The 27,368-nt window shown below is 41.9% G+C and overlaps 1 protein-coding gene across 1 annotated transcript; it reads right to left on the bottom strand.

Moving 5' to 3' along the window:
- Positions 1 to 631: 631 nt before the first annotated feature.
- gipc2 (GIPC PDZ domain containing family, member 2) lies at positions 632 to 22,622 on the bottom strand. Its single transcript, XM_017703371.2, has 6 exons — positions 21,925 to 22,622; positions 6,371 to 6,556; positions 4,902 to 5,082; positions 4,039 to 4,151; positions 3,851 to 3,932; positions 632 to 2,289 (listed from the first exon to the last, which is right to left on the bottom strand). Exons 1-6 carry the CDS (start codon positions 22,180 to 22,182, stop codon positions 2,138 to 2,140), a joined length of 972 nt encoding a protein of 323 aa, XP_017558860.1. The 5' UTR covers positions 22,183 to 22,622; the 3' UTR covers positions 632 to 2,137.
- Between the last annotated feature and the right edge of the window lie 4,746 nt (positions 22,623 to 27,368).

The raw sequence follows: 27,368 nt of genomic DNA, 5'->3' as shown, positions 1-27,368 counted from the left end.
TGTAATATTTAAACATTGTTAAAGCTTCACTCAATAGAGTCCATATATGATCAAATGAACTGCACAAACAGCCAGTTTTGAATTCGTAGTTAAAAGCCTATTCAGCCTACAGCAGTTTAGCTCCGCCCCCTCTTGAACGAAGGTACAATACAGGACAATCAGAAAAGAGCTGATTTAAATACAACAGCATTAAAGGCAGAGTAACAGAAACATGGATAAAGAGAGGCTGGAAAGTGGTAAATGTATAAATGAATTATGTCTACCATATCAATGCTCTCAGAACAAAACCACCTCAGTTTTTGCTAGTTTGAAAATATATTTACGTTGTGTGTAAATTTCATGACGAATGGACCAAAAGAAATGACCCAAAATTACTTTGCAAAGACGTCTGGTTCCATTGACTTGCATTAAAAGTAGGTTTTTCCCTTCTCCTGTAAAGTTACCATTCTGGAGATACAAGGTTTTGGTCTGACAGCATCGATTATACTGTGCTGCATTGGATCCGGTTAAACAGGACTAATTAGGCTCTATAATGGATCTACTGTATTAGTGTAATACAAGTTTATCACAATGACAATAAATATGACCCCCTACTGTTGCCCCAGTGAAACAATACTACTTCATAAAGAACTACAAGGATCATAGTAGTTTATTCATCACAGTGAGTGACTATTCAAACATTTGCTTAATAAAATAGGACGCTGATATCCGACACCGATATCTTTTCCAGGGTTTGGTGAAAGTAGTCCCACGCTGCTTAACTGAGTACCTGCATTTGAGCACAATAAAGTATTGTTCATACAAAATAACACAATACATCTGTGTAGGCGTACATACATACATACATACATACATACATACATACGTACATAAATCTCTATCACAAATGTCCCTTATGGAGTGACACTACAGCGATTATAAAAAAGAGCAGCCCAATAGAGGTTTTTTGTCCAGCAGGTGGCGCACTAGCTCTGAGCCAGCGATTCTCACATTAATTAAAAGCTTTCTGTTCATATTTCCATTTTCATTTTTGGCTCACTAGTACGTTTTCCTCCCCGATGGACAAAAAACAGGCAGACAACAAACTTTGAGCCGCCGCAGTGAGATTTTCTAAAACTAGCTTAGCAATAAGATGGCACTACATCAGAAGTTTAATGCTGAGGCAAAACTGTAGCTTCCCAAGCTGAAATTTCATTATAAAACATATCAGATATCGAAAATAGTCCTCGTCCAGTGTCTCGAAACATTCTGCGTAAAACAAGAATTTTATTAAACAAATAAATTAAAAGGCTGAAAATATATCTATCCATCTATAAAATGACAATTATCGTATATTCATGTACAAAATATTCTCATAGGAATGTGTCGGAGATCACCCTCGTCTAAAGTTAAGCGTCACGATTTCATATTTTAGTCATAGATATTGTATAAAACATAACGGCAGACTGAAGTCTAGACTTGAGGCTAAAACTCCTATAGTCCTTCATTGGAACAGATTTCTAAGCAACGCGAACCTGCTTTGAATCTAAGGTCAACACAAGTGCAGTAAAAGAAGCCCCTTCTAGCACATGGTTTAGAAAATACGGTAGAAAAATGTGGTGCGAACATTAAACAGGCCGGATGCTTGTGACTGTCGCCCAGGTCACACATGAATTCACTTATATTCAGAGTTTCCCCTCATTTAGGCCTCAGTGAGCTTGTTCAAGAAAAATCACTACCCCACAAAACAACAGACCATTCTATTACTCGTACACAGTGACCGCTCACTGACCTTGTTACCGATTTTAATCAAACATTAGTAAATCAGCCTGAAAGGCACATTCATGATACGTGGTGCTTAGAAGGAAATCAGCAAACTGAAGCACAAAAACTAGAACTCTTCTTAGTGTAATTTTAAAATCCCCAGAATATGAGGGCCCTGTTAAAATGACTGGGGTTTGCTTCTCCGCTCTACAGAAAAGTATATGCCTTAACAAGTTTGTGATGCCTAAGAAAATAAGTACACTTTGAGTGAGCTATAGTATATGTGCCGCCAGATCACAGTGGTAGGAAATCAGCATCACTCCCTTCTACGTACTGCTGTTCTCTATACAGCATCCCGAAGACTTCGCTGAGCATGGGAAGTGGGGGGGTGAGATTAAAACCGTCCCTGCTTGGCGTCTCCAATAGCTCCCCACACGTCGAACACAAACTCGTCTGGGAAGGCGAAGTCTCCGAGAGCTTCGTCTAGAGCCATAGCGAACTCGTCCGGGTTCACCTTGTCCCGACCGACCTCCACCATTGTTGCCGCTGTGGGAGAGAAATGGGAGTTGTGGTATTCGGAGGAATACAAACAGAGAGGGCTGCTTTTAGGAAATGAACATTCCGCTGTTGTTGGAACAGAAACGTGCCTCTCCGAAATGGTAACTTTCCAGGAGAAGGACAAAACCTACTTTACTTTTAATGTAAGTCAATGGAACCAGAATTTTGTCCAGGTCATTTTGGGCCGTTTCTTTTGGTCCATTTCTCATAAAATTTACACACAATGTGAAGAACAACAGGCATTTTCAAACTGTCAAAAACGGAAAAATGACAAAAATGGACATACAAGGTTTTCATCCGACAACAGCGATTTGCTATTGGTAATCAAGTTCAAAATCTTGAGCAAAAGGTCAAAATTCATGGCACTCAGAGGTAAAAAGCTTTCACTATAACGTGGCTATGGGCAGAAACGTCTGCATTTTGGCGGGAGCTTTTATCAGGGATAGTCATGAGAGTCATGAGTGTCACAGGTTTTTACTTTCGTCTCAAGAGCTGTACTATGTAGAAGATCAATACAGAGAAGGTGTAGCTCCAACTTGGCTCTTAATGTTGCTCTCGAGTTGCAGAATGTAAAGCGTCCTAACACTCATTTGAAACACTGTTGCAAGCGTCTTAAATTCGTGGAACAAGTTTCATGAAACAGCCAATCAAAATGCTGATGATGCATCTCGTGATGAATTCATCATTTGAAAAGAAGCTCTAACGGGTCAGCGGACAAGAAAATGGAACAGATGACGTTTTGTTGGACAGCTGAAAATGAGACCCTTATTGGCTTTTTGGTGCTTTTTCACTTTTTTCAGTTTCCTGAGCCATGAAAACATTCTGTGACCAGCAGGTTTGACTAGTCAGCTAAGGCCAGGAGCTGTAAGAATGGCTGCTTGAGCAACCTTGAGCAACGTTTTTAGCCTTCTGTTATTGTGATTGTTCTCCTCTCCATGCCCCCTAATAAGGTCAAGTACAAAAGTAACGTCACAGCGTAATTTTCAAAGTCTTGCAATACAGAGAGTCTATCAACTTTTAAGTACATCGAGAAGAACAAAGCCCATGTAGATGACAGGATTCAGCACGAACAAGCAGCTAATTTGGCCAGTGGAGTGGTTAGATATGTTGCTTACAACTTTGTCAAGTTGCAGGAACATTATGTGACCACAGGTTTTCATCGGAACTAAGCAGGTGTGAACCTCTGACCAACTGATTAGGCGAGTAGAATCAGCAGTGTTCCTGCTTAGTTGCATCCGTTTGCGGAACCCCTGCTGTAGACCATCTGTTGCTGCCATCCTTTCATCTTTGGTCAGATGAAGCGTCTAATGAGGCAGGATATCTTGGTTGGCAAGAACAAGCCTACTAGTTTGAATGCCTAAACTTTGGCTAACAGAGAACGTTTTTAACCACTGTTAGGCTTTGGAAGACAGTAACAGTCTACATACAGTAGTTGGCGCATAAAGTAGGTGGAGCTCAAAGTGGCCAGTACGGTTGGTGCTTCTAATAAAGTGGAATGTGAGGGAATGTGTGGGAATGTGTAACGTTTTAAGTTTATACATCCACTCACCTAATTCCGTGTCACGGATGCCCATGTAACTCTCGAGCAGGTCATCCACTTTCTTCACTGCCTTCTCTTCAAACTCTGTGGGCTGTGAAAGAGAGCATCCCATATGGAAACAGTCAGACAAATTGCCAACATATACTGCACTGGCCAAGCGATATCATTACTTGCATAATAATGGCAAGTGTTCTCACCACTTCCTCCACGGTTGCTGGACCTTTGGAGCGTAGTCTGAGAGTCCCTCTGCCAGTGCCAATCTTGTTTTCTCCTCCAGGTTTGCCTCCTTTTGACCTTGGCTCCAGCATATCTGCAATGAAACCAGTGCTGTTTGAGATCAAAACACTCTAAGAAAGTTAACAGGAAAGTTAAGGGACAAATGACCTGAAATGATAAAAACACCTAAAACCAAAGGCCCAACCCCATTTAGTGCTTTTACCCCTACGCCTTGTTTTCCAGTGTTATCTTGCTTCCTGGAACTGAGTTGCAAGGGTTAATGGTTGAAATCGTCCCCCAAAAATGAGACCCTCAAATAAAAAGGGCCTCACTTCATTAACGGCTACCAGCGCCGCTCTGTAGGCGACCCTGCCCGTCTGCAGTGACAGCAGAGGAGGGGAAAGTTCAGCTCCTCACTGCTGGGCTTTAGTTACATTTAGGGCATCATACGCCTTCAAAGAGGGGGGCAATTATTTATTATCACGCACCCCTGATTCTTCAGTGATATGAAGTCAGAGATTCTCCAGATTCTTCAAAGTTTTCTGTTCCACCTTAAATGGTAAACCTAGCTGCTGCACCATTTAAGGTGGAATGGGAAATTTAGCTAGTTACCGAGAAATCTACAGGGATTGGGCCAGTGTTTCAGACACTGCAGCCAGGTCAGAGTTAGTTTTGAGTTAAAATCTCCAAATCAATACACAGTTTCAGTCAGATGTACAAGACCTCTGCCTAAAAGCTGTGTTTAGTTTCTTTCCTACTGATCACTTTTCTAAAATTCACGTATTCTTGACTCTTGCTATTCCCATCAGTTAAGCAGATGAAGAAGTTTTGGAGAAAGACTGACCAAAGGCTTTCATGGGCTCGACCAGTTTGAGGGTGAAGGACTGATCTTTGGGCAGATCCTTCAGCATTCGGGCCACTTCGTAATGCCGCGTTCCCACAATGTTCTTCCCGTTAATGCACTCGATGTGGTCTCCCACACAGATCACCTTCACACCGTCCACCACACTGCCCTCCTTTATACGCTGCACAAACACAGAAATGTGTGGGGTTACGCATAAAACATGTAGTCAGCTTTTCAGATTAGGACCACCTAGAAATCATCAGGTCAGCCGCACAGATAAACAGATAAAGCAGGGTGGTGTTGGTGAGTTCCACTACCACTCAAATGTGAAAGGAGGCCACGGGGAAGCTGTAAATAAAAATGAAGGAATTTAAGAGGAGTCCAAAATGACAAACAGAGCTGCAGATGATTCTAAAAGCTGTATAACGTCCAGAATTACGTTATAAAGAAATTGCATCCAGAATTCATCAGATTTCAAAGTGGACATCGAATCTCAAAGAAGATATTTTAACAAAAATCAGAGTAAAAATGCAAATAAACTAGTCTATTAATTCTAATTTAGTAGACTTTGTCAAATTATCCTTTAACAAACTTTTCTTTTTTGAAAGAATTCTTGAAACATTCAATAAAACATCTAAAAAATCTTTTTTTCTGAATAGTCTGAAATATTTAAATCCTCACTGGAGCTTCTGAAAAGGTTTTAGAAGGGATGCAAGTCCATATGCTTTGCTGGCAGATGCATAACCTAGAAATCTGTTATCAGTTTATATAAACAATAGTTTCTTTTTTCTTCAAATTAACCCAGATCATGAATCTGAATCATGATGAGCAAAACTAAACCTGCTAAAGCTAAACTAAAGCTACGGCAGGCCTCATCGACACAAGGTGGCACCCTTCTCCTCGCTTCTCAAAAAAACAGCAAGTCACATCCATATTTATTCCAGATGACAGAGCAGACTCTCTTCAGTCATCATGACCTGGATATTTAATTTTGTACAGGAGTTACGTCATCACTGTCTGAAAAAGCCATGATTTGTAAATTCCAACAGCTCATGATGAACTCACCGAGAGAAACGGTCAGAAATGATGGAATGTTACAGCTTTTCCTTCTCCTGTAAAGCTGCCATTGTGAGCTTTCGTATACAAGCTTTAGTTCTGACAGCAACCATATGTTTCTCCAAACCAGGCAGGTCAAACTGGGGACCTTCTGGGCCAAAGTGCTGCAGAGATTAGCGTCTACCCTCATCTAACGCTCTGAATGCGTTCACCAAGGCCTGAATCAGGTGTGTTCAATGAGGCTGAAGTCTGCAGAGCTTCGGCCCGTGAGGACTGGAGCCTGTCACATGATCAGATTCAGCTTCACGTCAAAAGCAAACAGATTTTGAGATCCACTCACTTTGGTGCCTTCAGGTGACGCTTTGGAAGAACGTGTTTTTTCTTCTCAGGACTATGTTGCCCAGTGATCCTACCTTTATGAATGCATATCCAGCCCCGTTGTCTGTGATGGTGAGGCCCAGCGCGTCCTCAGCCTTGAACACCTCCACTTCCTTTTTGATCCCTTTAATGTGAGCGAAGATGAAGTCCTCCAGGCCGATCTGCCCTCCAAGCAGCTTCTCCATATCAATTTTGTGAGTGTTGAGGGTGCAAAACAAAATCTGCCAGGCAAGAAAGGAAGGTTAACGTTCCACAGCGCAAATAGATACACACTCAGAAAAAAACTGTCACTGGGGCAGGACCCCTCTCGTCACTGGGGTGGTTCCCTCAAGGGTGCATCTCAGTACCTTTAGTCAGGGAACATAACTGAACCATAATCCACTGAAATTAGTTGTGTTGACTCCTCCCACCCAGTCTCGTCTCCAGGCTTTTTAATTATATGGTTCTGCTTTAAAAAAGGTTCTGTTAAGGAAAAGGTACAAATACGTACTTTTCACCTGGAAAAACTTACTTAAGGCACACAACTGGACCACTGTTGTACCTTTGAGAGAACATTTACAGTGTTTGTATCTTGATGTACCTGAACAGAATCTTTATTTCTAACAGTGTATAGTATAAAGCGCTTTTTTAGAAAAGGGTAATGGGCTATGTTGATGAGAAGGCTGAACAAAAGATTGATGAAATACCTCTACCTCTAAATAGCCTCTAACTTTCACTCATTAGTTACCAAATGTGAGTGTAATTGGTTTGAATTATGGAGAAGAAAAGCCATTGGTTTAATTAAGGAAATGGGTAAATCCCTGAGCATTTGGGAATGGGTAGAGCAAAGGCTTCGGGAACGTTATGATGAAACGCCCATGCACACACATTGCACAATACTGATTTATCCCAGGCCTTAATAACAGAGTGACCTATTCAGTAATATCATGAAACTTGAATACTTGGAACAGACTCCAGCGGCTGCTCCTTTAAACTGAAATCTGATCCGTCTGGTCAGTCTGATGGGTTTCTTAACCGCTACATGGCAGACGGCGAGATGTCCATATGCACTGATAGAGTGACCATATCGTGGGTTCCAATCGCCCTCAAATCTGGCATCCCTTCTTTCAGTGTGACCTCTGGCAGCAAAGACAGGAAACACGATGCCTGGCAACCTGAGATATTTGTTGCCAGATTTAAGAGCAACCGTTGAGGCACTGTGCTGGCGAGAGCCAGGGGAAGAACGTTCTAGCTGAGAGAGAGAGAGTTTAGCATAAGGGCCTTGGAACACAACGGCACGGGCAAGCGAGAACAAAGCGGGCTGCGTTTCAAATGCTAATTTGGCTCACTTCCAGCAGCCGATCTTACGTTGTACTCGTTTGTTGATAAAAACGTCTGACGACACACTCAGTCAGACCTTTGGACAGAGCACAAGACTGGAATTTGTGGTCATAAAAAGGAAGAAAAGCTATATTGGCTTGTATCAATTAACTAGAGTGACCTTCGGATTGCCAGGTGCTCCGACAAAACCTGGCCTGTTTTGTAGCCGTCTGTGCGCTGGACACACATCAGCTGTGACACGCACTCACACTGAGGCATGTTGCCCTTGGTAACCGGAGCGTATAAAAAGGCCTGGATTAGGAGGGAGCATGGGTAGGGGTATTGGAAAGGGGGCGGGGGTGTTAGAGTGAATGAAGCAGCAGGTTTCGCCTGCTCGAGTCTTGCTAAGAAAAAAAAAAATACACTAAAAGCTGTTATCTGTGGGCGGATTCACAGACACCCACGCTGCCGTTGCCAAGGATGCAGCTGACATCATGCTGCCTCTCACAGGCATGCTTTGAAGTGCACAGGATGTTCCTGGGCACCTTTGCCTCCTTGCAACGACACACCACCCGTAGAGGGGCGCGCCGTATGGGGCAAAGCTCCGGTCTCTGCAGGACATGCTCGGTTCGCAGGTCCAGTCAATTATGGGATACACACAAGCTGACCAGGGCAAACTGAGGACATACACTTGTAATTATGTGCAATTATCACGTGCACATACTGTCTGGTGTTAATTGCTACTTTTTCTCCATAGGGATCAATACAGCATTTTACAGATGGGAGGTACACAGGGAATATCAGGTATATTTAGTTCATCAAGGTACAAACAGTGTGATTGCGCCCGCAAAGGTACAGCAGTGAACCTTAAATCAGTTTTTCCAGGTAAAAAGTTTGTATTTGTAGTGTTTCATTACCAAATGTTTTAAAACAGAACAATAAAATAAAAGCCTGGAGGCGAGGCAGGGTGTGTGGAGTCAGTACAGCTTAAAAAATATCATTATGGAATAATTATGTTCCCTGACTAAAGGAACTGACGTGTACCCTTGAGGGGACCACCCCAGTGACAGTTTAGGTGTAGTATGTATATCATGACACAGTTATTGTCTGAATAGTATAAAATGTCATATTAGTTCATATTTCCCTTCCCTACTTTCTTTGTCTTTCTGCTGCAGCAGTAACGCACTTGGTCGGTGCTCTTAAACTTGCAAATGTCTGAGTCAACCTCACGGAAGTTGCACTTAAATGTCTGACAAAGTCATAAACACGAACGGTAAACCCGGGCAAGTCACCTGAGTTTATATACTGTGCCTGAGTTTATGAGAAAATATGCTGCAGAACTTGGCAACACAGCATATCAAGCACAACAGATACATATTTTTTTATGTGTTAAATTTAAATTCACCAGTTGTTGATGTCGGCCTGAACATAAACAACTACTTACTTACGATCTGATGTGACAATTCTCTGAATTTACGAGTTGATGAGGACTGTCCAAATGCACTGTACTACTCTGTCTCTGGAGATATGAAGATAAACAACCTCCTCTGTAATGGATTACTTTAAAACCACTTACAGTTAGTACAAAATGTGGTGCTAGAGTACATGTCGATTCCTTCAAAGCTGCATAATGTAAGATGTGATTTGGCGACCTCTCTGGTGGAAAGGTGTAATTGCACACAGCATGCAGAATAATGTGGGTGGTGTTCAGACTCCTTCCGAAACTTGACGGACGCGTCCTCCGAGGATGCGAGTGATTATCTACTGTTGTCATCAAATCTTCATTAGTATAACGTTGATTTTGCGTTTGAGGCCTCAAAGACGTACATTTGGGCCAAAAAACTGACTCAGTAATGCTACTTTTTCAATTAAAAAAAAAAACAAAACACAAAACAACTATTAGTGCAGTTTTAACTGCTGGAAGACTCGTTCAGTTGACAGTTTTATTTACTTCTATTTAGCTTTTAAATACTTTTTGCTTTTCTTTGGCTTTTTAAAAGCTGCATTGCTATGAATGAAACATGCAATACAAACAAATGTCATTATTCTGGATTCCAAAGAACAGAGAGTGAAATTATTTTCCTTTCCTTTTCGAGCTCCAGAGAGTTTGAAAATGAATGAAAACAACAATGACCAATTATAGCTTGCCCTGATAACGCCAGCGTATGACAGCATGTACCAGCCTTGTTCAAGCACTTCTAGGGAAACAGAACAGGCCTTAGAAAGAGAGGCCTAAAAATTAGTGTAACAGTGCTTGGAGCAGGCAGCACGGCTTGTTTCTGTGGCAACGGGGGACTACTCTGGGGCACGGCCACTGCACTCTACACTAATTAAGCAAGAATGGACGTGGCAGAGCCTCGAGAGCGGCCGGACTTCAGTATCAGTCAGGGAAAGAAAAACAAAGCCGGTGTTTATGGTGAGTTTGGGCTTTAAAGATTAACCTAGTTAAGCAGGTTAAAACGCTGATCTGGACATAGTTCGTGCCACAAGCCTTCCAGCAGGACAGCATATGTTTGTTGTTTGGGGGGTGGGGTCAGTCATTTTAAATCATTCTTTTAAATGACTGACTGAGTGGCTTATAACATGACCGCTTAAGTCCAAATACATGAGCCAGAAATGCTCATCAGCAGTAATACATAAACAATCATTACCCAGGCGGAAATGCGGTAAAGCAATAGTTTTACACTTTAACAGTCTACACAGCGTCCTCTTACTCTTATTCTGAGTGTAGTCCATTAACCAAGACAGGTTTTGTGCCTGAAGTTTGTTTCTTTTTGCACCAGACATATGAGGCTAATGTAGCTAACAAGCAATGGAAGCTTATAGCCCACCAATTAGCATCATATAAACTGTGTCCCTACATCTTATCAGCTCCACTTACTGTATAGCTGCACTCTGTAGTTCTACAGTTACAGACTGTAGTCCATCTGTTTCTCTGATACTCTGTTACCCTGTTCTTCAGTGGTCAGGACCCCCATGGACCCTCACAGAGCAGGTACTATTTGGATGGTGGGTCATTCTCTGCACTGCAGTGACACTGACGTGGTGGTGGTGGTGTGAGAGTGCGTGTTGCGCTGGTCTGAGTGGATCAGACACAGCAGTGCTGCTGGAGTTTTTAAACACTGAACTGAACTGAGAACCACAAATATCCAGCAAACAGCGTCCTGTGACCAGTGATGAAGGACGAGAGGATGACCAACAGCAGCAGATGAGCTATCGTCTCTGACTTTACATCTACAAGGTGGACCGACAAGGTAGGAGTGTCTAATAGAGTGGACAGTGAGTGGACACAGTGTTTAAAAACTATAGCAGCACTGCTGTGTCTGAATGTGATGTCCAAGATATTGGAAAATGAGGCCCAATGAATATATATTTCTCAGAGAAAGTAACATGTTGGCACATCGTCCACGAAGGAGAAGATGTAGAAGATGAGTCCTCATTCAGCGTTGTGCTAGTTTCTCTTCAGAGCTACCTCATTAGCTCATCTGAGGCAGCTTCCGTTACCTCTACAACACAAACATCTACTGTTTTTGGGGGTTTTTTGGCTTTTTTGGAAATAATACAACATGTTTTTTGATTTTAGCCTCCTAACATGAGCGCTACCATTTAAGAAGTAAAGCTACACCCTGCTTCTTTGAGTGTTCATGGTCCTATATAGAACCATTTTCTTTACTAAAGAACCCAATAAGAACCATCTTTTGAATCTTTAAGCAAGTTAGGACACCAAACAATCAAACAAGTCCTCACCGACTGCATTTAAGGCAAGACCTACGCCTGTGCGTTTGATTTCTTGCCAAACTAGTGATTGAACTTTTAAAAACCTGTTCCAAGCGAGGCTGAACCTGCGGCGTCTTACGGGTCTGAACGCATTCCACTCTGCTTAAGGAGCTGTTGAAAGAGGTCAAGTATGCGCTTGTGTTTTGATCGAATGCTTTATGTAATAACCCGCGTCTTTGAGATAAAAGAGAATTCCATGTTTGGGATGAGCCGGCGCAGTCATTTCCACATGTAGTCATCCTCTTCTTTTTGACCATGAAGAAGTAATGACTAAAAAAGCCCACTCCGGCCATGTCACTCTAAAACTGTCTGCTGTGGAATCAGCGCGAGTGCGGAGGACGGTGAATATTTGGCTTTATATTTAAAGCTCAGGCTGTCTGTGGCCATGGTGAGCCTGATATTTTTAGCAGTAGCTCAGCGCGTCAGTGCTAATTAATTCTCGGCAGGGCTGAGGCCTCATTCACTCTCAGAGAGTTGAGTGACTAAAGAAATATCACACCATTCATCTCACAGGAGACGCTGCATAAGCAAAGCACATCAAGACTTTACAACAACGAAAGACAAGGCCATTTACAATATGCTGTCTCACCATTAGACAGTGTGGAGTGCATCAGCACAATAACCAATACATACACAACACAGTAGCCACGTTTACATGCAGCCTGATATTCTGTTAAGAATCCGACTAATAGCTCAATCGGAATTTAACATGTCCATGTATACACCTCAATTGGAATAGGCGAGTCTGATTGAGGCCATTCAGAATACAGTTTCCACCTGACTGAATAAGGTGGGTAATCCTGTAAATAATCCGTTAAATAGAAGAATAATATCAGTGTAAACGCCTGTATCCGATTACATTCCCTATCGGAAAGTTTAAGTCCGTTCTGCATGTGCGTCGCGTCACAGTGAGAGTTTATACCGTTCAACACGGCGGAGCAGAAACTGGTCTGCAGAGGAGACGAAGTTCATGCTCTGATCTTTAAAAGACGGCGGTGGGACGGACGTCCAGCTTATGTGTCTCAGAACACGTCGGCCTTCTTTAAGGAGGACATGTGAAGGACGTTTTCCTGAGTCTGACGTCATTTTAAAGCAGTTAAAAACACAAGCACTGCTCACTGCTGCTCATCTCACTCTGACTGGACTCGTGATGCTGGTCGTCATAGTAACATCTACACAAAGTGTTTCTCTACGCATGTGTGAAAGTTTGGATCGGATTACTTGTGAGCATGTAAACAGAGATTTTCCATCAGATTGTTGAGTAGAGTGAGCCTAAACACCTCAGTCTGAATCTGTAATCAGCATGCATTCAATTGGACTGGCAAACGTGTGCAAAAATGTTGGCACCCATGGTCAAATGTGTTTTGTTGATGTTCTAAGAGACAATAAGTGAACACATCCTCTACAGAGAACTCGCTTCTGCACATCTTAGTACACAAAAGCATTTTGAGAAAAAAATTAAACATTAAAAATTTTTTTCTGTTAAATATTTTTATATTTTCTCCCAAAATGGTTGTTAATGTATTGCTTATATGCTTTTTCCCTCCAATAGGTTAAATAAACAATGTCATTTGATATGACGGCATTTTCTGTCTTACTGTTTTTTTTCTTCCTGCTTTTACTTTTATAAACATGCTCTATAAAGTTACTGTGTATTATTATTGTTCCCTTACTAGCTGCTAACTGTTCCATATAAAGTTATTGTTTATTATTAGTATTATTATTATTATCTAACTAGCTGCTGTTACATATAAATAGTTACTGTTTATTATTAATATTATTACTTTACTAGCTGCTGTTTCATATAAATAGTTACTGTTTATTATTATTATTATTATTATTACCTTACTAGCTGCTAACTGTTCCATATAGTTAGTTTATCATTGTTATTATTATTATTAATCCCTTACTAGCTGCTGTTTCATATAAATAAAGTTGCTGTTTATTATTATTATTATTATTATTATTATTATTATTATTATTACCTTACTAGCTGCTAACTGTTCCATATAGTTAGTTTATCATTGTTATTATTATTATTAATCCCTTACTAGCTGCTGTTTCATATAAAGTTGCTGTTTATTATTATTATTATTATTATTATTATTACCTTACTAGCTGCTAACTGTTCCATATAGTTAGTTTATCATTGTTATTATTATTATTAATCCCTTACTAGCTGCTGTTTCATATAAATATAGTTGCTGTTTATTATTATTATTATTATTATTATTATTATTATTTTGTTATTAGCTGCCAAGTGTTCCATGATGACTTTTTCCACCCTGCCACCCGCCCATGTCCTCTGCTGGCTCTGGCTCTCCTCTGTTGGATCTTCAGCAGCCTTCTAACACAAAACAAGAGCCAGTCCAGTGATACACCTACACTCATCAATAAGACAGTGTGAATTAGCAGAATTATGAGCTGTGCACCTTTCAAGACACAATCCAGGACCCATCAAGCCTTTAAACGTCTTCTCAAGAGGTTCTACACCTTCATAACCATCGTTCTCCAAACACAGCAGCTCTGCCCTAAGGCCAGTGCTCCTGATGTCTGTTGCTTACCAACAATGCAAATATAGGGAAATAATTTAACGCTTTGGCTTTTACCTCCAGCACTGTATATGAATACGACGAGGGCAACAAGTGGCTTTTCCCTTTATCATTTGAGGCAAGTCAGTGACTCGGCTGCTGCACCATTACTGCTCAAATCCCTGAAGGTAGTGTTAATTACGCTGTGGGTAAAAGGGTTGAAACGTTCATTAAAACCTTTCCTTAAGAGTAAACCCTACTCTATACCTCAACAACCCCTTGTGACCCAACGAAGACCTCTAAAATCCCTACAGCAAACAAACTTGCACAAATGGTTGAGCTACACCAGGGGTCAGCAACATGCGGCTCTTTTACTGCCCTGTTGTGGCTCCACAGCAGAATCGGATTTGATGGTAATAATAAAATAATCCTCTTTTACAGTAAAATAAAGCTGATCGTTCAACACAGTTTAACAGTAAATGGTCTTAAACACTGGAGTTAATGTAGAACTGCTGATTCACCCTTTAACCCTGAAGATCAGCGCAGACGGCTGGTCGCCATAGCAACACAGACAACAGTCTCGCCCAGCTAGTAGCTACGAAACGGCAAAGAAAAGAAAGAGAATTAAAAGAAGTTTCTGAAGTTTCTCATTCACCGGCTTCTTGTTCAAATTTTCCCGTTCCACCTTAAATGGGACAGCAGTTACATTCTGGCACCTTAGGCATCATTTAAGGTGGAACAGGAAAATTCCAAAAAGAATCTAGTGAATATCGGACTTAAGCTTAACCACTGAAGAATGAGTGGTGGGTGATAATAAATAATTGTCCCCCTCTTTCAGATTCAGATTCCGATTCCTTTATTGATCCCAGGGGGAAATTTGAAGGCGTATGATCCCTAAATGTAACTAAAGTGAGGAGCTGAATTTTCCCCTCCTCTGCTGTGACTGCAGACGGGCAGGGTCGCCTACAGAGCAGCGCTGGTAGCTGTTAATGAAGTGAGGCTCTTTTTATTTGCTGGCCCCGTTTTTGTAGGGCAAGATTTCAAAGGGCAAGATGACGCTCGAAAACAAGGGTTAGGGGTACACATATAAAATGGGATTGGTCCTAATTTTCCTTTGACATTCCTCTTTCTTATGCAAGTGGATTGTTTTATATCTAATCTCCTTGGAAACATCGCTGGAAAATAACTAGTACTTAATGGCTGTTTTGACTGGAACTAGGACACGAAAGGTGGTCTCTGACTTCTGCACAGTTAAACAGACAAAGGGGGATTCGCAATCGCTCCTGGTCATAAAAGCTAAATGTCACACCAGCAAAATCCACTAATCAAGCTGCATCGACACTTTTAGGGCTTTTCCTTGCAATGGGATTCACATAACCGAGCCATAACATGGCCATAATCTGAAGGCCCTGGAGGTCATTTTTAAGCGCAGCTCTCAGACTTTCTCACCATCGCTTAGTTTTGTCTCTTGTTCTATTCACAGCGCTGCATTCAAACTGTAAGCAAATGATCCTCCAGCCACATGAACAGGTGATGGACAACCACTGCATCCAGGAGTCACGTAGTCAAACATGTGCTTTTATGCTTCAGCTACGATGGTAATAAACAGACTTTGCCCGATGTAGTGAGGTCAGATCGCTCTACCGGTGTTACTCAGTACAGTCAGTCGGCTGAAATGAGCTCCAGCGCTGGCTGTGGAAAACAAAACCCAGGCCAGTGGACAAAGTGAGCCTATTTGTTTCATTCATTTTACATTAGACTGTACATGTTAATGCAGCGCTGGAGTCATGGAAGCCGCCGCGGTCAGAACTGGGCAAATAGACGAGCTGTGTCATTCAAATTGGAGTGAACTTCATGAAAATATGACTGACATGTTTCCAAGTAGCAAGACAGATCATTAGATGTATGTGTTTGTATGTATACACACACACACACACACACACACACACACACACACACACACACACACACACACACACACACACACACACACACAATCACTGTTGTCGGAACAAAACCTTGTATCTCCAAAACGGTGACTTTACAGGAGAAGCAAAAAACATACTTTACTTTTAATGTAAGTCAATGGAACCAGACGTCTTTCCAAGTCATTTTGGGCCGTTTCTTTTGGTCCATTCTTCCTGAAATTCCCACACAATGTAAAGAACAACAGGTATTTTCAAATTAGGTCAAAAACTGAAAAACGACAAAAATATAGATACAAGGTTTTCTTCCGACAGCAGCGATATATAAAGATAGAAATGCTGCAGCTATAGGAGGATTTCACAGCTGAGCAGTACACAGTCGCATGTTTAGTCAAATTACATGTTTTGTCGATTTTCCGAGTGAAAATGAGTTTACACTTCATTGTGTGTACAGTGTAAAGGGCAACTCCACCACTTTTTCAAAATTTCCACAGAATTCAACAATAGGAACCAGGAGTCTTGATGTCTACAGTGCAAATATATCCATTTTAATTACTATACAAAACCTATACACGCTGTCTGAATTTTTATATGTAATAACGATGATGATGATGATGACGATTCCAAACTTTTTTGAGTACTATTTTTCCTCACAGTGCCTATAATGGAATTAAAATAAATAAATTTTAGGCCAAAATCATCTCAAAATGATCACAATGTGTCAGATATGAGGCATTGGGTAAACTGGTAAAATTTTAATGTAACAGCTTTCTGTTAAAGGCATCAGACTACTTTGACGTCTGGTTCCCATCACTACCACTGTAAACAATTCAGACTCCAAACCACTCTGAATGACTTTGTTTACATCTTAACCATTTGATTATTCTGAAATCTTGAGAATTTGTTGGAATTCCTCTTTAAATGTGCAACTTGCTTCACAATTTAACTATTTAAAATACTGGAAAAAGTATAAATATAAAAATTTAATGTGGCATATTTTTTGCACTTTTATGTTTTATGCACCAACAGGTTACACAAACAGTAACTGTACATTAAAATATGCATAATTTAGAAGAAGCGTTGACTTATTTTTATTTAGGAAATCAACAAAAACATGTTATTTGTCCAGGGCGCTACAGACGTTTGCGTTAGACTGTATGTTAGTACAGGAATCACTAAACTGTGCTTCCTCAGAACTAAAACTACTATCAATATTATTCCTTCCTTATCTAGAAGGAAAATTCATGCTATGGCAAAATAAATCAGTAAACTCTGATCTCAGGATTTAGGCTAAAACAGTCTATCATGGCTGTATATAATTCAGAAGTTGAGAGGATTAGGCCTATAGTCTATTTCAGTGACTATACAGTAAAACTATAATATTCCATTACAATCCTCTCACATAGATTTCTGCATAATCCAACTGTTGCGATGTAAACAGAGTCATTTACATTGGGTTTGGTGTGAAGTGGTTGACTGTAGAGGCTCAGATGTCTTTACAGTGGTAGTGATGGGAACCAGACGTCGCCATGACTACAGCACAAACATAGCCATTTTATTTACTGTCTGAACCCACCAGTGAACCCACACGAGTCTTCTGAGCTTTCATATGGAATTTGATGATAAAATGTTAGTAAATCTGGAAAAATAAGCTTTCACTGGGGGTTACTCTGCCCCACAACGCCCTGCATGTTCCCCTCCAGCATGAATGGATTTCATGTTTTAGACCAAAAGCTTTTCTCAAAAACCATCATAAAACAGCATCTCAGGCATCAGGCAGTGAACTCACTAACTATTTCATGTAATAACTTTCTGTGAGGGAGCTTTTGGAGGTGGACGTCTGGTTCCTATCACCACCACTGTGAGCATTCAGACTTTACACCTTCTTTGTAGTAGGAGGTCCTAAAATCAGATATACATGGATCTTCATATGTAGATTTTTTCCAACATCCATTCGCTCTAAATTTGTTATAATTACTAATCAAAAGCTGTTTAAACTGACTCGACCAACGGCCACGTCACTAAACCTCCCACACATTTCGAACCATCCTCCCATTAGAGCAGCAGTATGTCTGTAACCCTCAGGACTGACAGATGGTCCAGTTAGACCTGTCCATCGGCCGCGGATGGAACGAGTGTGTGGGCAGCCCCCCACTCCCCAGAGGATCCTAACTGTGAGCTTTATCAGCACAAGTTTCAGGCAGTTCCATCGCACAGGACGTGAGGGACTTCCTCCAAGGGCCTGAGTTTGCCCTACGCCCACCAAAAACCCCCAAAACCCACCAATTATCACATGAGAAAGCCTCAACCCTGCACATCACCTCACTGACGGCACAGAAAAAGTTCAAGACCAGCAATACAGCCCAGTTTCTCAGGCTTGGGTCAAGCCTAGTTTTGGGATAAACTATAGTGCACGTGGCTATTCACCACTGGAAACCTATTATAGCCTAATACGGCTTTTAGTCTAGACTCTGGGCCTGGGAAACCATCTGAAAACCTTCCATAGACTGTGAGTCGTTCAGAGTGGTTTGGTGGGAAATGGTTCAGTTTAGAGAAACTTACAGGCTTAGGTTTCTTTACAGTGGTGGTGACAGGAACCAGACGTCAACATGTCTACAACACAGTTTTATTTACTACCCAAAACACCAGTGAACCCACACATGTCTTCCTAGCTTTTATATGTAATATTGATGCTGGAAAAATTGTAATAAATCTGAAATAATACAACCCCAATTCCAATGAAGTTGGGACTTTGTGGGAAACATAAATAAAAACAGAATACGATGATTTGCAAATCCTTTTCAACCTCTATTCAATTGAATACACTACAAAGACGAGATATTTAATGTTCAAACGGATAAACTTTATTGTTTTTTGCAAATATTCACTCATTTTGAATTTGATGCCTGCAACACGTTCCAGAGAAGTTGGGACAGGGGCGTGTTTACCACTGTGTTACATCACCTTTCCTTTAACACTCAATAAGCGTTTGGGAACTGAGGACACTGATTGTTGAAGCTTTGTAGGTGGAATTCTTTCCCATTCTTGCTTGTTGTATAACTTCAGCTGCTCAGCAGTCTGTGGTCTCCGCTGTCGTATTTTGCGCTTCATAATGCGCCACACATTTTCAATGGGAGACGGTCTGGACTGCAGGCAGGCCAGTCTAGTACCCGCACTCTTTTACTATGAAGCCACGCGACGTCCGTGATTTCCAAAAACAGTGTGAAATGTGGACGCGTCAGACCACAGGACACTTTTCCACTCTGCGTCAGTCCATCTCAGGTGAGCTCGGCCCAGAGAAGCCGGCGGCGTTTCTGGGTGGTGTTGATATGTGGCTTCGCTTTGCATGGCAGAGTTTTAACTTGCACTTGTAGACGGAGCGACGAACTGAGTTCACCGACAGTGGTTTTCTGAAGTGTCCTGAGCCCATGTGGGAATATCCATTACAGAATGATGTGGGTTTTTAATGCAGTGACGCCTGAGGGATCGAAGGTCACGGGCATTCAGTGTTTTTTTTTTGCCTTGCTGCTTACTTGCAGAGATTTCTCCAGATTCCCTGAATCTTTTGATGATATTATGGACTATAGATGATGAAACAGCTAAATTCCTTGCAGTTGCACGTTGAGAAACGTTGTTCTTAAACTGTTGGATTATTTGCTCACGCAGTTGTTCACTAAGTGGTGAACCTCGCCTCGTCCTTGCTCGTGAATGACTGAGCCTTTCAGTTTGCAAAAAACAATAAAGTTTATCCATTTGAACATTAAATATCTCGTCTTTGTAGTGTATTCAATTGAATATGGGTTGAAAAGGATTTGTAAATCATCGTATTCTGTTCTTATTTATGTTTTACACAACGTCTCGACTTCATTGGAATTGGGGTTGTATGTATTGGGGACTACTTTGCCTCACACCAATCCACATGCAGCCTTACATCTCATCTATTTTAACCCTCCTGATATGTTCGGTTGTAAGGAACAGCTATAATGATCACTGCTCAAACTGACCTGATACATGTTTAACCATCCAAAAAATATTTTTATATTATCTTTACCTCAATTAATATCAATTTAATCAATAATTAGCGCAATGAAGTTTTTCACCCATTACAAATCAGTTAAATTATAATAATTCACTCACTTTTCATTTTAAAAAAATAGTTTTTAACCTTTTTCTTTTCTATACTTTGGTAAAAAAAAAAAAAAAAACAAAAAAAATTTCCACTAGTCTTTTTTTCTTATTTACAATTTTGGGGCATATTGATTTGTACAAACTTCTATTCCGGGTCAAACTGACGTGTTTAATCACACTAAATGAGCAATAAGAAAAGGTTTCATGCTCCAAAAATGCATAAAAACGTTTTTCCTGTACTTTGAAACTTTGAAACGGGTCAATTTGACCGGGAAGATGACCGGAGGGTTAAAACAAATAAGATATTTTAAGCAGAAATCTCAAAAACCATGGTAAAACGATGTCTCGTCAGGCAGTGAATTCATAACCATTTCATGTAATGACCTTCCGTGAAGGAGCTCTTAGAGGTGGACGTCTGGTTCCTATCACCACCACTGTGAACAGTTCTGACTGTAAGTTTCTCTAGAACACAGCGTTTCACACCAAACCGCTCTGAACGACTTTGCTCACATTTTAATGACTGAAATATGCAGGAATATCAAACAAACAGTGGAACTCCCTTGTAAGAACATTTTTCCTAGAGAACGGACAGATATGGGAGCTACCACTTCAGAGATATGAGTTTCTGTATCTCCTTCAACTGAGCTCAGACTTTATTGCCTCATAGAGGCCTTCACAGGTAAAGAGCTGCGCTCTTCGTTCTGCGATGGTCTTCCTGGTAATATATAACCAGCAGGTAGTGTGTCAAGCTGTTACCTGCCCAGGTTACTCTCCGCACCCCACCCCACACCCAGCCCAGCGTCAGGCTCGGCCCACACTGCGCCTTTACTCGTCAGACTGGTTTCTAGGAAGCACCCCTGGAAGCTAATGCCGCTCTCTACTCTTTAACTTCCACAGCGAGTCAAAGGGCAGTGCGAAGTCTAAAGCTCCTTCAGAGGCCTCCGTCCCAGCCCTGAGCGCTCCGAGCGTCAGCTTTCAAACAAAACCCCTCGCACCTGCCGCGCACACACACCGCGATCCACTACAGCGACAGGGTCTGCAGATATTACACTGTACACTGTACGTGACCCTAGAATATAAAGTCCCTGGAAACCCACAGAAAAGGACAATACGCCGAGAAAAGCGTGTTTTTACTGGAATCCGACGGCGTGTTTGTGTGATTATATTTATTAAGAGACCCCATTACTTTCCTCTTTGCTTTGAGTGGAGGCAAAACGTGGAGTTTCACATGTAAAGAAAGTCTGAATCTGCTGAATCACCAACACTCATACGTTCTACACAGAGGACAAAACGGACGTGTGAAAAAAATATTACTTTAAAAATATGAAGTTTTTCTGTAGTAGAACAGAGTGTTTAGCACACCTGCCATAATGTGTATTGATTTTGTATGTATGTACACGTGTGTGTGTGTGAATATATATACATACATACATACATACATACACACACACACGTACATGTATATGTATATGTACATACGAGAGAGAGACAACTGAAAAATCGAAAAATCTTGGAATTTTATAAACAATAATAACCTAACCAGCTAAATATTCCCCTTATTTGGGAGATGTTTTAGTCAATAGTTCAAGAAATCTATGAACAAGACATTAAATGTACATGTGTGTGTGTGTGTGTGTGTGTGTGTGTGTGTGTATATATATATATATATATACACACACACACAAACACACAGCGAGTAATAGAAAGGTAGACAGACGGATGTATGATTGTTTATTTGATTATTTCTCTCTCTAGTTACCTCAGTGGGCTGTATGTTGATTTATTGATTATTTTACTGCATTTAATTCTGATTAATTTTCTCTCTCAGCATTTATGGATTATTTTACTGTGTTTACTCTCTCTGTCTGTCTGTCTGTCTGTCTGTCTGTCTCTCTCTCAGTGTCTCTCTCTCTCTCTCTCTCTGGTTACCTCAGTGGGCTGTATGTTGAAGGCCTCTGCTATCTTGCCGTACAGCTCTTTGACGTTGCTGAATCCCTCTATCCGGCCGGTGGCGCTGCCGTGAGCGAGCTGCGTGTGGAAGACCAGCCGGGGCCGGAGCGCTGCGGGCGGAGGAGCCACCCCGTCGCCGTTCAGCTCCGTCTTCCCCACACCGCCCACCTCCTCATTCTCCACCAGATGAGAGCTCTCCCGCGACTTGTTCTTCTTCCTCCTCAGCCCCAGAGGCATGGCTGCTCTCTCTCTCTCTCTCTCTCTCTCTCTCTCTCAGGCTCAGGTGGGTCTACGAGAGGCTCATTAGAAACAACAACAACCTGTAGAAAAAACCCAGCTTTCCTGTCCTCTCTGCTGCCGGGAAGCGCTCGGGAGTTGGAAGAAGAAAAGTGTTGAATTTGTCAGAGGAGTGCTGCTGCTCCTCCTCCTCCTCCTGCTGCTGCTCCTGCTGCTCCTCCTGCTGCTCCGGGCTCCTAAACTGGACGCGAGAACAATACTGACAGTGTTTCCCCACAGGGCTCGAGCTCAGTGCGCACGCGCAGTGAGCCTGCCTACGTCACACAGAAACTCATTTACCTGCCTCAGGTATTCGAGTGTTCTGTTTTCTCGCCCAAAGGCAGAAACAGTCGACCGCAGAGCTGAACCAAGCCGGAGTGGACGCGTTGATCTGGATGAAAACAGCCTTGAATCCCTCGGTAATGACTGTCTGCTCCGGTCAGGGGAATCCAGCCAGAGCTCTGGGACTTTCAGGCTGACTCGGCCGTTAAGATGTTAACGGTCATCACTCAGAATGGGCTGATGAGGAAAGAGAAGAGTCCAAAGTGCTCAAGGCTCTAAAAGCTCCCTCACAGAAGGTTTTTAAGTTAAGTGATACTTTCAGTGGTGGACAGTAACTGAGTAACTGAGTAAATGTAATTGGTTTCTGTACTTTAGTATTTTTGGTGTATCTGTACTGAAGTTTCTCCATTTCTGGGCGACTTTTTCCTTTCACTCCACTACATTTCAGAGTCTAATATCCGACTTTTCCCTCCTACATTTTGAGAAATCTGTCGTTCCTTTTGGTTTCTGTGTGTATAAAAACGTAACATGTCAAAACGAAAGAAGCGTAAAGCCAGAGCACCAATCAGGGCCCAGCGGTCACTTTGTTTAGAGCTGGTTTTGACCTGTTGGTCATACCGACCCAGTGCAGCACGCGGTTCAACGTCAGCGCAGCAGCGTAAAACTTTGGGAGAGTCTGTTCAACATAAATGATGAACTAACCTAACTTTGTGTAAATAGAGCTCAATATAGAAATATGTCCACATATGCAGTCGAGACTGACGCGGCTTTTTTCTGAATTTCTACAAACACCATTTCATTTTATAGTAAATGAGTTTGGGCTGGTTTATGTTTATGAACAGACGCCTACAGATCAACATAGTAAAGGAGCTCATCTGTGATCCTGAGTTTAAAGCCAGTTTTTATTCAACTTAAACTTGGAACTAAGTTGTAAATAAATCTGAAACTGAAACTTTGCTTGTGTGTAAAAAGTGATTTCAGAGCCACTCGGTTCTCCCTGATGGAAACTGTTTACCTTCAGTGTTTTGTGCTTCTGGTCATTTTAATAGACGTCAGCGTCACTAATTAATGACGTTCTATTAAAAGACTGGTTTACCAAGAGAGACGCTGGAGGACTTTCACCTGAAATGAGTTCATGAAGCCAGTCTGGTTATAAAAATGATAACAGGACATCAGAGCCAGAATTACTCTTTTAGTACTTTTACTTTATACTGAAGTACATTTGAAGGTAAATACTTTAGTACTTTTACTCAAGTGGAGGTCTAAAGGGAGGAACTTCTACTTTTACTGGAGGAATATTTTACCTTGGGCGTCTCGACTTTAACTCAAGTACATGATTTGTGCACTTTGTACACATCTGGATACTTTTTTAATCCCACAAACGGGGAAACTCCACCTCTGCATTTAACCCATCCATGAAGTGAAACACCACATACACACTAGTGAGTACACACACACTAGAGGGCAGTGAGCACACTTGCCCGGAGCGGTGGGCAGCCCTATCCACGGCGCCCAGGGAGCAGTTGGGGGTTAGGTGTCTTGCTCAAGGACACCTCAGTCATGTGCTGTCAGCACTGGGGATCGAACCAGCAACCTTCCGGTCACAGGGCCGGTTCCCTAACCTCCAGCCCACGACTGGGCAGAGCAGTAATGAATATCTGACTTTTTCAGTAGTTTTGCCAAAAGTTTTTGGCCTAACCTGCAGGTCAGTACGCGGTCAGGTCACGGGTGGCTAAGCAGCATTAGAGAAAATGCCACTTTTCATCTCTCATTTTCCACTTACAGTCCAATTTTACTCATTTTTCATCCATTTCTTTCTCTCTTCATGCTTTGGAAATTACTTTATTAGATCATTTTAACAGCAATATTACAAAGCTGGTTATACAGCTGTACTCAATCTAGCACAGTGTCAACAAAAATCATTTAATATTAGGCACAGCCGCTTCATTTTTCTCTCACTTCTTCGTAATTTAGTTTATTTTCCAAAATAAAAGTCTCTCAGAGAAGACTAAAAAACGAGTTAGGCCAAACAGAAATCTGGGTGGTCCATTATCAGAGTACATTATCAAGCCAGTGGACAGATGTATGCTCTCCATCTGGGATATAAAACTCTGGTCATTCTGGATGGTTAAAAAATGGCTATACTTGTGTTGTACACATCATGACGTCTGGTTCCCATCACCGCCACTGTAAAGTGACGACTGTAGATCGTTCTAAGGCAAAATAGCCCCCAAAGAAAACTTCTTTTTCCAGATTCATGGCTATTTACCCTCATCAGCTTTCCATATAAACCTCAGGAGACACGTGTGGGTTCCCTGGTGGTTCTGGACAGTAAATAAAACGGCTATATCTGTGTTGTAGACATGGTGACGCCTGGTTCCCATCACCACCACTGTAAAGAAATGACTACGTTTCTCTACAATGACCCATTTCACACCAAACCACTCTGAATGACCGTCTCAACAACTGCACTATGCAGAAATTTTGAGAAGTCGGTGGACAGCCCACTAACTCTGACACTGCCACGCTGCCCCTTCAGCTTGGCTACACTGCCCAGCTAAACTGTAAAGTGCTCATTCGACAGAAACTCCTGCAGTGCTGATTTCCCTCTTGCAGTATTTCAGCTGGAGTTAATGAAGACTAGACCACCGGGCCTTGGACCACAAGTGGGCTGCAAAGCACCCTATTGTGGTGCTCGGGCCGGTACTGAGGAGGAGCCAATGGTCCACAGTGGGCCAGTCATGGTCCTTCATAAAAATCAGTGTAAAAGTTGGCTTAATTATAAGAAGTAAATCTAAAATGTTGTAAAACGGTAAACAATATTAAGACAGTTCATGCTGCACAAAGCAGCTTCAACCATTTTTTTGGACCTTGTCTCTAGAAACAAATACGCTACCCTGAAGTTTCAGTTCTCCACTCTGTTCATCTGATTTCAGGTATAAAACAAGCTTGTTTGCTTTCTAGTGATGAGGTTTTTAGGAAAGAGCAACCCATCTCAGTGCAATTGCTCTGCATAACTGTTGGTAATTAGTGTAACCTTTGGTAACTAATGTCTCCTGCTACCAAAGGTTTCTATTAAGGATGGGCCATATATACACTATATATCCAAAAGTCCAAAAGGCCTGCAGACTGCTTCTACAGACATTAGTGAAAGAATGGGTCGCTCTCAGGAGCTCAGTGAATTCCAGCGTGGTACCGTGATCGGACACCACCTGTGCAGCAAGTCCAGTCGTGAAATTTCCTCACTACTAAATATTCCACAGTCAACTGTCAGTGGGATTATAACAAAGTGGAAGCGATCGGGAACGACAGCAACTCAGCCACGAAGTGGTCGGCCACGTAAAATGACAGAGCGGTCAGCGGATGCTGAGGGGCATAGTGCGCAGAGGTCACCGACTTTCTGCAGAGTCAATCACTACAGACCTCCAAACTTCATGTGGCCTTCAGATCAGCTCAAGAACAGCGTAGAGAGCTTCATGGAATGGGTTTCCATGGCCGAGCAGCTGCATCCAAACCTTACACACCAGTGAACAAAGCAGGTCCATAAAGACACGGATGAGCCAGTTTGGTGTGGAAGAACTTGACTGGCCTGCACAGAGTCCTGACCTCAACCCGATAGAATCAGAACGGAGACTGTGAGCCAAATGCGCTTCTGGAAGAGTGGCCAAAATTCCCTAAACCTTGTGGAAAGCCTTCCAAGAAGAGTTGAAGCTGTTATAGCTGCAAAGGGTGGGCCAACATCATATTAAACCCTATGGGTTAAGAATGGGATGTCACTCAAGCTCATATGTGTGTGAAGCCAGGCGAGCGAAGACTTTTGGAAACATAGTGTACATAAACATCATGATAGTGATAGTTTCACATCAACGAATTTTCCTGGGGTTTGTAAATAATTGGACATTTTGTTCAGTGTTTGTTTCTAAATCTGTCTTTTTAATGATCCATACTGCTCTTCGCTGTTCTAGAAGAAGTGATGATACCCAAAAGCGTATTGTGACGTAATTTATCACAGCAACTATAATATCGTAAAACCTACCTGTAGGTTTTCCTTCAACTCTGCTCAGCTGCTTTCACAACTTTTGTATTACATACATACAAATGTCATAATGGGTCGACAGCCAATCAGCTACTTGTTACTCTAAAGTTCAGGTATAACATCATGACCACCTCCCTGTTTCGACGCTCATTGTCCACTTTATCAGCTCCACTTACTGTATAGCTGCACTCTGTAGTTCTACAGTTACAGACTGTAGTCCATCTGTTTCTCTGATACTCTGTTACCCTGTTCTTCAGTGGTCAGGACCCCCATGGACCCTCACAGGTGCTGTTTGGGTGGTGAATCATTCTCAGCACGGTTAGTGTGTGTTGCGTTGGTCTGAGTGGATCAGACACAGCAGTGCTGCTGGAGTTTTTAAACACATCAGTGTCGCTGCTGGACTGAGAACAGTCCACCGACCAAAAACATCCAGCCGACAGCATCCTGTGACCACTGATGAAGGACTAGAGAATGACCAATACAGACTGTGCAGCAGCAGATGAGCTGTCGTCTCTGACTTTACATCTACAAGGTAGACCGACAAGGTAGGAGTGTCTAATAGAGTGGACAGTGAGTGGACACAGTGTTTAAAAACTCCAGCAGCACTGCTGCGTCTGATCCACTCAAACCAGCACAACACACACTAACACACCACCACCACCACCACGTCAGTGTTACTGCAGTGCTGAGCATGGTCCACCACCCAAATAGTACCTGCTCTGTGAATGTCAATGGGGGTCCTGACCATCAGATGATGTCATAATGAGCTGATAACCAATCGAATGCTTGTTACTACACAGTTCATGCAAATACTTCACAGTGGCTGCTG

Source organism: Pygocentrus nattereri, chromosome 2 (assembly GCF_015220715.1).
Source record: "Pygocentrus nattereri isolate fPygNat1 chromosome 2, fPygNat1.pri, whole genome shotgun sequence".
NCBI classification, from domain to species: domain Eukaryota; kingdom Metazoa; phylum Chordata; class Actinopteri; order Characiformes; family Serrasalmidae; genus Pygocentrus; species Pygocentrus nattereri.
This window is presented reverse-complemented; position numbering and strand designations above follow the sequence as displayed.